Source organism: Manacus candei, unplaced genomic scaffold (assembly GCF_025592945.1).
Source record: "Manacus candei isolate 608988 ecotype Guabito, Panama unplaced genomic scaffold, ASM2559294v1 h1tg000014l, whole genome shotgun sequence".
Lineage (NCBI taxonomy): Eukaryota > Metazoa > Chordata > Aves > Passeriformes > Pipridae > Manacus > Manacus candei.
Genome location: NW_026138062.1, coordinates 21,583,582 through 21,596,742, shown reverse-complemented (window position 1 = coordinate 21,596,742; position 13,161 = coordinate 21,583,582). Strand labels below are relative to the sequence as shown.

The window sequence follows — 13,161 nt, the reverse complement described above, 5'->3', positions numbered from 1 at the left end:
GCAGTCCAGAGCTCTGGAACCATCCAAATCAATTCATCGTGTCTCATTGCTTAACTCACTTTCAGATTTAGACTTTTAAACCGTTATGTGTGTGTGCTGTACTTGAATTGAAGAGGCACAATACCTTCTTTATGTTATTCAAGCCTTGCTCTTCCCATGATTAAGTATTTAGACCAACATTTTAAGAAAAGGGGTTAAAAATAGAGAGTGCCTACGTTTTCTTACTGTGTAGAATTGTTTCTTTGTGATAAAAGATTCTTTAAAAGACATTCTTTGTAGAACAGAGGCTACTGTCATTACAAATAGCCACTCCAGTTAGAAAAAGCAGTAGTTCTGAAATGACATACTCAAAAAGAGAGAAAAAAAAAGAAAAAGAGAAGGCAGCTAATACAAATAGTAACTTTAAAAAATGCCAAGAGAAGGAAGGAAAAATCATTTTTCTGTACATAAAAATAATAGTAAAAAAAAGTCCTTATCTCAGTTTATTTTCATTTACCAATGTTTTCTACCCAATAACTCTTGTGGTTTAACTCCAATTTTCCTCTATTGTCATTGACAGAACCAAATGCACTTCTTTAGTTGAGAGTGTAGTGTTGAAAGAAGAAAGCTATAACATTAATTTTAGAACTGGATGACTACATATGCAGCAGGATGGATCAACTCCACGGAGATCAAGAGGATGATGAATGGTACAATGAACAATGATGGACAAGTACTCAAATGGATTCATATAGCTAAATTTTGATTTAGAATGCTGCACAGTAGTGGGTTTGCTACTTTTATCATTCAAGTGCTCACATTGTAACAGTAAAAATACTGAAATTATTTTGGATGGAATGCTGTAGAAATCTCACATATCAAAGCTTTTGATAGAAATGTCTTTTTTCATGCAAGAAAACCAAACACACTTTCCAATTTGTGATGTTACAAAAGGAATGACCAGCGTAGCCCTAAGCATGCATATGTTAAACCTGGCTGTATTGATATTGTGACAGTTTAAAACATTGTTGCTCCTCTTCTGGCATGCAGGCTGTAGGTATTTCTGGCTCTACTTTCCTGTTGTTAATTCTAATGACTTTCTTCCATAAGAGTGGACACAGCTAAGGTAAGATGATTATACAGTCATAAAAATTGCTGACTGCAGTGACCTACTGTCTTAGCTCCAAAAACCTTCTTAGTGTTGTCTGGAAAATCCAAATCCACACAATTAGCCAAGCAAAAATTAAGGCCACCCTTTACAGATTTTATTTTTGCATTTTTCTTCCAGGAAAAATATTAAATCTCCCTTCAAGAGAGATGTCACAGTAAAAAATTCTTTGCTAGGATGACACTCCTTCCTTTGGTCTTTACTTCTGGAGTCTTTTGACCTCACAGAGCATCTTGTCACAGGAGGAGCCAAAGAGTTCTTCTCTATGTAAGCTTGAATTCACACTTTTTGACTAGTATAATAGGACTTGAAACAGTTTAATGGATGAAATTCTTTCCTTTCTTAATATGGTACCTGTCTGCAAAGGATTAGATTAGAATTATCCTAATGGAGACTCTCAGTTTCTTTCCATATTACTCCTTCCTTCTTTATCTTCCTTAAAGTTCACTGCTGTCTGGCAGTTTCCAGTCAAGCTTTGGCTTCAGCTCCTGTAAATTTTCTTTCTGTAGATGAGCATCTAAACAAGTAAACCCTTGTTAGCTACTCAAAAATTTATTAGCCAATGACAAGAAATAGAGCAAAGCATCCATCCGGATCATGTTACCAGTTAGTAACTCAGGTAGCTTCTGAGCTACCCCTTGGTGTCTACCCTGGATAGCAGTGTATCTGTAGAAGGCTGAAAAAGTTCCTTTTCTTTATTCATATTACATGGCCCCTTGTTCTTTCATCCCTGAAACCTATCTAATGAGTGTCAATTCATGCAGAATGCAGTACTGTATTGTGAAATAGGTACCCTTAGAAGTGCAGTGTGTGACCAAAAATGCTCGGTTAAAATGGTATGGCGCATTTGTTATAGAGATTAGAGATATTATGTCCTCGTTGAAAAGAAGGGTAAGGATTAGAGAATACTGACCAAAGCATAAATTCAACTGGTCTCATAATAAGACATTGTTACAATGATGGAATGAAATAATGTCATGCAAGACTGCAGAGAGTGCAGTAAATTAAAAATGCTTCCAGGTAAGGGCAGAACTGGAGAATTTTCATCATTATAGAACATAGCAGGTGACAGACACCTCATAGAGACAGCTTGCATCATTCAAATAAATAATTTGTGAGGGTTTAAAATAAGATACTGTCTTATCTAATCAGATATTAACATGTCACTTCTCATATATAAGTATTTGTTTGCTTTTGATAAAACAACACTTGTATATACTTGACATTATAGAGGGGTTTGACTTTACCTGAATCATCTACTCTCAGCTTTTTACTGGGATTGTCACCACTGTCATCATCAGACATTTCCATCTCCTCTTCCCGGCGGATTCCCATGAGCTGTTCACTGTGTGCATTCCGGAGCTCCTAAAACCCAAAATTATCTTTTGTCAGTATGAACTTCCAAAAAGTAATTATGTATTATTTAGTATCTGTTTTTAATACTGCTCTGATTTTAATTATACATCATTTATCATTGTAATCATATTTATTTGTGTATGAATATTTAAAACAACAGAAGCACAGGGAATTCTTCCTGTGAAAGAACTGACTTTATCAAAGCTAACACTCAGGGAAAACAAGAGAGAAAGTGACTTTCAGTGTCGAGTGATCTTTAGGTCTGCTAAACATAGCAGAATGCTTTAACAGCAGGGATAGTAGTACTTAAAATTGTGTATAAAGCAGACTGATAAAGATTGTGAGCCTGCTTAAGGTATATCTAATTCTTGATTCCCAGTGCCACTTGGAGTATGATTCATTTGGACAAATGTAGGTGTCTCCATTAAACAAAGACATTTTAACTGCATCCTAAAAGTGTCTGTGCTTATGGCAAAGGGATCTGAGAGCAGTCAGTGCAGATGGAGCTCTCTGTATTGTAGATGCTTAATGCTCGCCAAAGGAATCTCACCCTCTGTCCCTATTGCCCAGATTGCCTTGGCTTTAAAAGACTCAGTCCTGTAACACTGTCCTGAAAATCTTTGCATCTTGATCCAAAATGAGTGCCAGCATGGACAGCTCGGTCTCTGGGTGACCACTGCAAGGGCAGGCAGGCGTGCAGGCAGGCAGGCGGGCAGCCCCTGCGCATGTCACCAGGAAAACGATCAGCAGGCACGCAGGCTTTGTAGGAGTCTAGACAGTCTTTGTTCTGGGTAGAAAAGCTGGTGCGGGTGTAGCAACTGGCTTTTTAATGGCAGCACTGAGAAGATTGAGAGGACTCTATTTTGTCCTAATAATCCTGTCAGGTGTAACATGGGGATGCTGCACTGTGATTAGTGTAGGCTTTGTCCATCCGCAGACAGCTAATTTTTCTGCCAACAAAGAGCTTAATTCCCAAAGAGGTGGTTTAAAATCTTTGAAACAAGGAAGAGTCGCGTGGAAGGAGGAGACAGCATTGAGGAGTCCGACAACTGCTCCGTGCAATTAACAATAAGCTGTCAGAGAGGGACTGCGTGAAAAAAGGGAAGGCGTTTCTCTTGAGCTGTCTCATTAGTTCACTGGTGGATCTCAAATATCCTGAAAAATCTATCTATGCCCATTAATCCCAACAAAGGCAAGGAAGCTAATTAGTGGGTGTTTTACAGGAGAATAATTTCAAATTTCTAAAAAAATGATTAAAAAGGTAAATTGTCAATCAGTGTCTCATGAAATCAGAAGCATCTCTGGAAGAAACTGGCAAGTCATTTCTGAATTCCCTGTTGGAAAAGGCCACCTGTACCTTTTTCTGGGGAAGTATTACTGCATACATGAGCAGACACCCGCTTATATTTACTCCCTCATTAGGGGACAAATGTCCTTGATGCATCAACGTCTACATTGTCAGCAAAGTCAATAATTTTCCATGGAGAATGTCTGTGTGTATGAGTGTTTGTTTTGGGTTTGGGTTTCTAGCAAAGCTTTCCCAAATTCAGAAAAAAGGGAAGGTGATCAAGTAATTAAAAAAATCAGCAAACAATATCATGGTTAGGAAATATGATTTAAATCAAAGATACCATTTGGTATATTTTCAACATATTTCATATCTGAAAAACAGGCATTTCCAGAATATATTCACATGGTTTTAAATTGTTTTAGTTGTCCTCTTCTTAGAAAAATGAAAGGCAATAATATTTGAAAAAATGAGTAGAGAATTCCGGAAAGTCTAACTCTTATACATTTCAGTTTATTAAATATTTAGAAACCAACAAATGAATGTCACACCACATCCCTTTACAGAAAGTTATTTTAAGAAGGGATAGTCAATATAATTAATGAACTAACAAATCATATTTTCATATGTCTCTAAAAGATAAGACAAACATCAACCCCCAACTTCCCAACTTTCAATTGAACAAAGGCTTTATCCACTACATATTTGAAATATTTGTGAATAAAATGCAAAATACAGTTTGTACCAATAAATTATGCTAACATGTTATTTTAAGTGTCCCATTATTGAAGTCATTTGGTATTCACCATAATAGCACTGATAATAAAGTATTCATTTGGTATTCATGTGGATGTTACATTTAGCGTCATTGGTATTCAGCTGTAATTTAGCATTAGTTAATGGACACTTAAAACATTATCCAAATGATTTATATCACCGCACTTTAGTGTTTCTCAAACTAAGTGTACAACACTCATTTTACAAGTGTACTACAAAATAATTAAATAAGTGCACCTTACCTTCTAAAGTTTTTATTCTGAGACAGAGAAAAATCATTTAGAGGACTGTGATGGTAATACTCTGTACTACATGAAGGTAAACCAAGTGCATGTAAATTGCCCATATTTAAAAAAAAAAAAAAAGGAAGTAGAAAGAAAGAAAACAAAGACAGCGGTACTTACTTTTTAAAATACAGGCTCATAGCGTATATACTGAATTAAAAACGAAAGCTGGATGACCAAAACACAGGATGAGGTCTAGTGCTTCCTTTGCTGCCACTTGCAGAAAGGGGAGTTAGAATCCCATTTCCTCCACTTATGCTTATGACAGTCACATATGCACTCTGTGTGGTAGTATGATTACATTTATATTGGCTTCTTTGCAAGCATAATATTTAGAATAAGTTATGTATCTACTTTTTAAAAGATACGCATAAAACAAATAGGAAGGAATATGTTGTAATTCTGGACTTAATACACTTAAATAATTATTTAGGAGAGAAATTTTCTATTTTATTTTCACTCAAAGTCATCTTATGATGACCATATGATGGCACAATGAAAAAAAATCTGTGCTATAGAATACTTCTAAGAACAGATAATGATGACTTAAAAAGATATTTTTTCAGGAATAATTCTTAATTCTATCCTTAGTTGAAAATGTTGTTCCTAATTTCACTACTTGAGTTCATTATTTTAGATAGTAAACATAATCTTCCAATGATTCCCCAAATTTTGAATGAAAAATAAAAACACATTGCTCTCTGTCTTAATGTTATTTAACAACTATTATCATAATGAGAGCAATGGGAGCAATTCATACTGTAGATGAGACTGTAAATGGTGAACTGATTAACAGCTAAAATGGTAGCTGTAAATATTGCCAAATACACTCTGTCCAGCTATAATCACACCCGTTCTGTGTCAATCCAGCTGCGAGATGATGGATAGAAGGTAAAAATAAAATCACCAACCTCAGAATGCTTTCGCCAAATGTCTATGTTCTTTCGCTGGGCTTTCGAGAAATGGTCCCAAGCTTTTTGTCTGGTAGAAGCGTTGAAAACGGCGACAATCTGCTCAACTTTGGTGAACAAGGAAGTCAAACAAGACAAGCAATTTATGTTGTGATCACTATAGAGAAGCAAAGCAAAGACACTAGGAGTCTATGGATGATGTCATTACTGAAACAACATCATCAATATCCATCCAATGATGTGTCTTTTGTACTTACATTGTATCAATGTTGGAGATGTCTCCCTTCAAGTCTGTCTCCATAACTTTAGTCTATGCAACTTATAACTCTGTGCCAAAAACCGTGCATGCAGCTGCTTCCCCCTGATGTCTGCTACAACTCCTTGTGCTGGCACATGCCTTTGCGTGTGTGGCTATAGGGGTGTGACCATAGAAATAAAACTCGACACATAAAGCTGACACATGTTCCCCTGTGGCAGCTGTATAGAGCAGGCTGTACGAATGAAAGTGTGAAAGACAAGCAGGCTCTGCTTTGAAGGGTGACTATCTGATAGTGGGAATTTGTCAGCAGACGGGAAGGGCAAAAGCACACATTAACACTGCATTCTGTGGCTGCAGCTGCTGCTTCTCTGCTATTTAATATAAATGGGCTCACCTGTGGTAGATCATTCTGTCCTGTGTCCATGGCCTATGTATGGTTACGTACGTGAACAGACACTTTTTTTTTTTGTATAAGATGAAGAAGAGATGTGAAATGGGCTTCCTTCATTCAATTCCAATGCATTTGTTTTGAACCCAAACATCTATATTTAGGTCAATTACCTAGGACAATTAAGATTCTTAAGCTTTTAGCTATTTGTTCATCTCAATTGAGAAAGCTTTTCTCTCAACACTCTTTCTCTTCACATCAGTAAGAAACAACATTGTCTTTCCACAACAGTGACTTGACTAAAAATGGCCAACAGGTAAGTTGCTTTGATCTCAGCACAATTAACTGAAGGACCACCAAGCAATTCAGATTTTCTACAAACGACCTGGGCTGTGCTTCTGAATGAGCAGCTGTGCCAAACTATGAAAAACTGAAAAATGCTTCAACTCTTTAACGAGGTTCTTGGCTATTTATCTCTTTATATTCCTGGCTTGAAATGATGTCCCCTGTTTTATAAAGTTGAAGCTTGCAGCACCACCCACCCCTCTCACTGAAAAGTGGTGGCAGGCATGCCTTAGTGCCCCATTGAGTTGATCAGTATCTGCTCTCTGACTCTTCTTGAGTGAGAGATGTAGAGATCCTTATTATACATAACAACCTATCCTTGCTAAAATGGTGAACTCACCTACTAAAGCAGCTATGTATCTTCACCTCTAGATCTGAAAATTAACCTCATTCATTTGAATAGGAGCACATTTATTCTACTCTCTTTTTTTTACCACTTCTGTTGGGTTCTGTAATATTCAGGAAGTTTATAATGTTTTGAATCACATATGGAAGCTTTTCTTTCAGGGATGATTTACCTTCTAAAGTCATAGAAAATAAATGTAGTTAATTTTCTTTTAAATTAATATGTATATGCAGTTTTACTAAAGAATATGCCTCAACATTACTGTGGTGATCTGATCCATTTGTAATCCATTCAAGTTTTAAAGGCAGATGTGATAATTTCAGCCCATTAGAACTTGCTTGGACTGAAGAGTGGATGTATCAAGGAAGTTACGCTGTATACATTTATTCAATTAATTTGAAAAGAATGAAAACGGTAAAGCACTCTATTATTATGTGTATAGAAACTACAGCTAGAATTTAATTACTATCGTTGTGTTGATGACCCAGGTGCTCAGAAAATTTTGCTTAATTAACAATCTGTTTTCAGTTTGCAAGTGGAAATTCAAGTAGAAAAGATTCACAAAGATATGAGAAAGAGCTGGTTTGCCATTTTCCACTAATAAGTATTAATAAGATCATCTGAATTTTGAAAAGCATTTGAACTTTAAAGTGTTTAATTTCCATTATGTGAACAGGTGTTAAGATTTATCAAAAGTCATTATCCGACTATTTAAGAAACTCTCCTCAATGGAAACACAAGCTAGGAAGATGTCAAAGAGTTTTTCTTGTATAACTGCAGGAGACAAAGTGAACAGAAGAAGCATCTGCTTCACTTACTTAACTTTTAGGAATTAAAAAAACTATAGGAAGTAGGATAGTATGAGTATCACATGCTAAAAATCAAGGCATTTAAAGAAACTTTATGAAACTGGCAGCTAGGGATTTTAAAAAAAGGGAAATGTAGAGGAGCATACTAAATTAGTATGTATCAAAGACCAATATCCCAGTATGCTATTCAAAGAAAGTGTCAGTGTACGTACAGCCATTTCAACATTCACAGCTATCTAGGCTATGAAGTATTGCAAATACCCACAGGTAACATCCAAGATAAAAGGCCTCCAACCATTACATTAGAGCTAAACAGCAGCCAAGGCCATGATTTGACAGTACAGGAAAGTGCCTTCACATCTTTTGTATTGCATCAACATCTGTATTCATGTTATGAGAGGGCAATTCAATATAAACCCGTTCTGCCAGTTCACATTTGCTCATGTTGCACTAAGATTTGTTTATTTTGCCATAGATACCCAGGAAACCTAAAGCTGGCATAATGCTTGTGCTCTGCGTAATTGGAAGACAAGATACAATATACTCACTTCTGATCAGTATCGAATTTGTATAGGTAAGTGATCCATCAGCACACAGCCTGTAGGGATGGTAGATTCATCCCTAAGAGGAAGTCATGAAAGGTTTATAGTATCTGAGAAACTCTCCAGTTAATTAATTTTTTGTTTATATCTGGATAAGACTTGGGCAAAGAGAGGCCCCAAATTTTGGACTGATTTCTGCAGAATCTGAGTGAAACAATTGTTCCCAGTCTTGCTGCTGACCATAGTTTTCAGATTATTTCCTGATCTCTAGAAAGAAGTTTCCAAAACTAAATAACAGGTCATATCAATCTCTCTAAGGCACCTTGAACTCCAGGATGCACTGTACTGTCAACTGTGACTGATAAGTAGAATTATTAAGTAACATGAAATATTAATTGTCAAACATCTGTTACTGAATTCTGTGCTATATCAAATTTTCACTGACCACATGCAAAGCTGTTTCCCTACTAAATTAGGATTTTAAAAAAATGCATCGTTCTGGAAGGGTCCATAACGTCGTCGTTTTTCCTATCAATATAACTTACAGGATGTAAGCAATTGCAGCTTTCCTAATGACTTATTCTGTGGTTGGTAATTTCTGTGGCGTGTTTCAGACAAACGATTATTATCTAATTGCTTTTCTGCTGTGTTATAAATAACTAAAAAGACCCAAACAACTAAATCCAGAATGATATGCAAGTGTCAGTGCAGTGCAACTACTACAGACTTTATTACAGGTGCCAGCTCATAGTAAGTACATTAAAAGAATATTTAAGCCTCAGTTTCTACTGCCATAAAAGGTGCTACCAGGATAAGTTATTGTTATCAAGAATAAATGTAAAAACAACCACAAAAACTAGGAATATCAACAAAAGTGCCTTAAACAACGCCTGCTGAAGTTGCATAGAAGATTGTAGTAAAGGGAAAACTAGTATATCTACAGGGCCAGAGAACATTTGATATAGATTATTTGAAAATTATACTAGCAAAGAAGAATAGAAATAAATGAGAACCAAAGCACAGACTCATCTGTAGATTAAGAGGTAGAGAGAACACTTTTAGCCTGCATTATATTTACCAAGCAGGCTATTTTAAATACATGACTGAGGGAAGGCTGAAATTTATCCTTGAGTTCAGGAGACAAGCAGTACTCAATTTTTCCTGTGCTTATTACATTATAAGCTGCCATACATACTATTTTATAGTATATATAATATAATTTATAATTAAAAAAGAAACAAAATAGAAGCTGAAAAATAATATGTTAAAATAAAACCAAAAGTCTTTTCTGGCAGATAAAATAATCGGATTCCACATATAATTTCTCTCCGAATTCCACCAATTAGGGATACAGGATGAAAAGTGCTTTGCAATAAATTACTGTAAGTGTAAGGGTAGAATATATGGCAATTTAGCTCAGAAAAATTTTATAAGAGTGTGACAGTTGACATGAAGGGTAAAAGAAAAATTCCACCCATAAAATTACATTGTAAAGGAGACTGTTACAGTAAATGCATAACATGCTTTTCAAATATAGATTCGCAGCACAGAGAGGAGGCATGGTTTGGGCCAGAAGCCTTGTTGTTGAATTCTGACTAAGCTGCAGTCTGCCAATCGATTTGGCTTCAAGCCCAGCAAACCAAGGAATTACAGTAGTCAAGGCTAGGTGCTGTAGTGAATGGAGTATTCAGGTCAGTTTTGGATAGGGAAGAAAATATTTCTGGCAACAATTCTGAAAGGCATTTGTAATGAACTGAACAGAACTCAGCATTATGTCTAAGGCTAAAATTCCACATAGGTAAACGACGTGACATGAGTAAGAGAAATGTTAGACAGATTGCAGAGTAATGAAACATTTATTATTTTAATTAATTGGGGCCAAACCCTCAGTCTTCTGGTTATGCTACTGATACTTTCAAAAAAGACTTTGCCTTTCTCACATTTACAGTTGAAAACCTGCAGCCTCTCCCTTTGACTCAATTCACATGCCACAGAGGGAGAAACAGATGTGATTGCCTTTGACTAGCAGAGGAAAACAAAAGTTGGAAATACCACCCTGGAGAAGGCTGCAGATAATGCAAGGGATGGGTTCTAAAGTAAAGCATACTGTAGGTCATCAGCAGCATACATAAGCAAATGCCATTACAGATTTGTATAATGAAGATATAGATTTTGACAGTAGTGTGAAATAACGTATCTGCTACAAATAAATGGCATAGTTGTTTACTTTGGTTTTGGTTTTGCTGAGGTTTTTTAAAAAAAAATTAAAAAAAAATCCAGAGGTATAAAAAGGAAGGTGATTCACAGCTGCAACTCCATCAGAGTAAAGAAAGCTACTGTTTGGTGTGCATGCTGCCTGGATGCCAATAGGTTCCTTAAGACATAGTGTTAAGACATAGCATGATAAAGGAGCAAACCAGAGGACTTCACTGTTATATCCCCAAATTCCACCTTTTTGGACAGACCAAAAGGATGTTGCCTCCAGTGATTTATCTCCCAAATCATTTTGCTGTGTGGGCGGTCAGCTTGCAAGGATGCCATTCCTCAACCTGCCCTGCTCCTAACAGCTACATCTGTACTAGCAATCAAAAACAGCCAGGGACCATCCTTGTTCCCTAAAACCAACTGGCACAAGATGCCAAGTGTCCCTGCAGCAGCAACCCTTCTCTCTCCACAAAAAAGATGCTTTTCTGGGAAACTACTTGTCCTGCATCAAACTCTGAACTATACCTACAGTGTGTGGGAAAATTCTAGCTGGCCCAGAGCAACAGCTTTCTTACATTTGAACAGTATGGGCAAGCCTGCCCTATCTCTACTTAATTTAATTCTGCAGATAAAGTCAGGGGGGTCATCCTTTATTAGCAGTCTCACCTTTTTTGCTTTCACTCTGATGCAGAGGTGTCAGCATTGCAGAGAGCAATTACAAAATCTACCAGAGGAACAAGGATGTTTTCCTCTTCCACCTACCCTGTCTCACCTACCAGAGTACTAGAAAGCATGTCCTTTCCCTAAATTATTTCTATATTTCCCTTTGATTAGGTCTACAGTGTTTGAGACCACAAGGAGGTATGCCTGGGTCAATGGTTGATACCCCTTCCTATTCCATCTGACTCAGACCCGTTCTAGTCCATGTGCTTGCATGGGTTATTAAGAGGCTGAGCGAATGCAGGAACACTACACCTGAGTGATGCAGGAAGAAATACTTTTTCATAGTACAATAAGCAGATTCTTCCACACAGACAAAGAACAGAAAAAGTCCTTATACTACAACACATATTATAATCCCTGGTCTTGTAAGAGTATCAAACCTCAGTGTCAGGAGCCATTGTTTTACTTTCTTCTTTTGGCTAAGAAATCGATTGAGTAACAGTGAAAGAAGGAGCATTATGGGGATACTAAAAATGCCCTGTTTTCAGTATTTATACAGAAATCTGCATAGTAACTTGTCTGAGGTATGTATATCAACAATTAGTAGTTCTAGAAATAGAAGAACACTCCCTGTTAAACTCCGAAATAAAATGCAATTTGATTAAAGAGAGCCCAGTTTGCCCTGCAAGGTTTAGCTAAAAAATCTGTCTCCAATTTAAGCTTTGAAAATCTTTTAGGTTGTGAAACATGGTTTAATTTACAACAAAGAAACTGACAGCTGAGTGTAACTGTAAGAGCTGGTGCTGTGCCATGTGATAAATCACTTGAACTCAACAAGACCACCTCACCTTCATGTCATTTCTCAATAAACAGAAGCCTGACATCAGACCAGCACAACACACTAGGGCAGGTACAAATGTACAGTACCTGCTCTTTCAATGCCACCATCTCACTTTACAGAATGGACTTTATGGACCTTGTGTTGACAATCAGAAAAAAACCTAAGAAAAAGCTCAACCCACACAATCTCCCCATCCCAACTCAAAGGAAGATTAAGTGAATGAGGCTTTCTTCATCAGCTTGACAAGATTATAATGTACTGCATTTAATTAGCTGTTCTTTTTGTTATTTATGGTTAGACAGACTTTTATTTTCAGTCCTCAGATTTAAAAATAGCAAAAGCAGAAAAAACTGTTTTTGGTAAGTCTGTCCAAAAAGAGAGCTCTGTAATGAAGGAACATCATTAATGCGACCAAGCCCCGGCAGGTCCCATTAAGAGAAGGGACTCTCCCTAAGTAATAATTACACAGAGATCTTGCAGATTAGAATGTTCCTAGGAGATCAGGAGGGTTATGTTTGTTTTGCCCATAGTATAGTTTCTTTTGCTGAAGAAAAAGAATAGGGAGGTGGATGAGGAGGTTTCAACAGCCATAGCCTCTTCTGGCAATCAAAACAAAAAATCGTCTCAGACATCATATGTCGTAACATTTAGTTCTCCATACTTTATGTTACCTTGTCTGCCATGACTTGTCCTCTTCTCTCTTTTTTTACTGCCTCCAGTCTCATCTTCCTTTTGTATTTTTGGTCCCTCATTCTATGTGTGTCCATCTTTCTCTACCACATAGTCTATCCCTTTCCAAAACTCTTTTCCCATCCCCATAACATCTCTGTCATCATCATGAACTACCCCATTTGGGACAAATCCAGTGATTTGACAAGAAGCACGACTAGTGCATAATGAAAGGAGTAAGTATTTCAATCGGTCATAGTTTGTGCAAGTTTGGAGTTGGCCTCCTGCCAAATCTCCGAAACTCGACAACAGGGTCTCCTTCCCAGAGAGG

General features: G+C 36.9%; 1 protein-coding gene across 9 annotated transcripts in view; it reads right to left on the bottom strand.

The window, feature by feature from the left end:
• Positions 1-13,161, bottom strand: part of ENOX1 (ecto-NOX disulfide-thiol exchanger 1) — a 364,884-nt gene that overhangs the window by 60,527 nt on the left and 291,196 nt on the right. For all 9 annotated transcript variants that reach the window (XM_051778707.1, XM_051778705.1, XM_051778710.1 and 6 more), the window contains 2 exons: positions 5,764-5,870; positions 2,395-2,512 (listed from right to left, as the gene is read on the bottom strand). In XM_051778707.1, the coding sequence (XP_051634667.1) occupies positions 2,395-2,512; positions 5,764-5,870 (225 nt within the window). The remainder of the gene's footprint in view (positions 1-2,394; positions 2,513-5,763; positions 5,871-13,161) is intronic.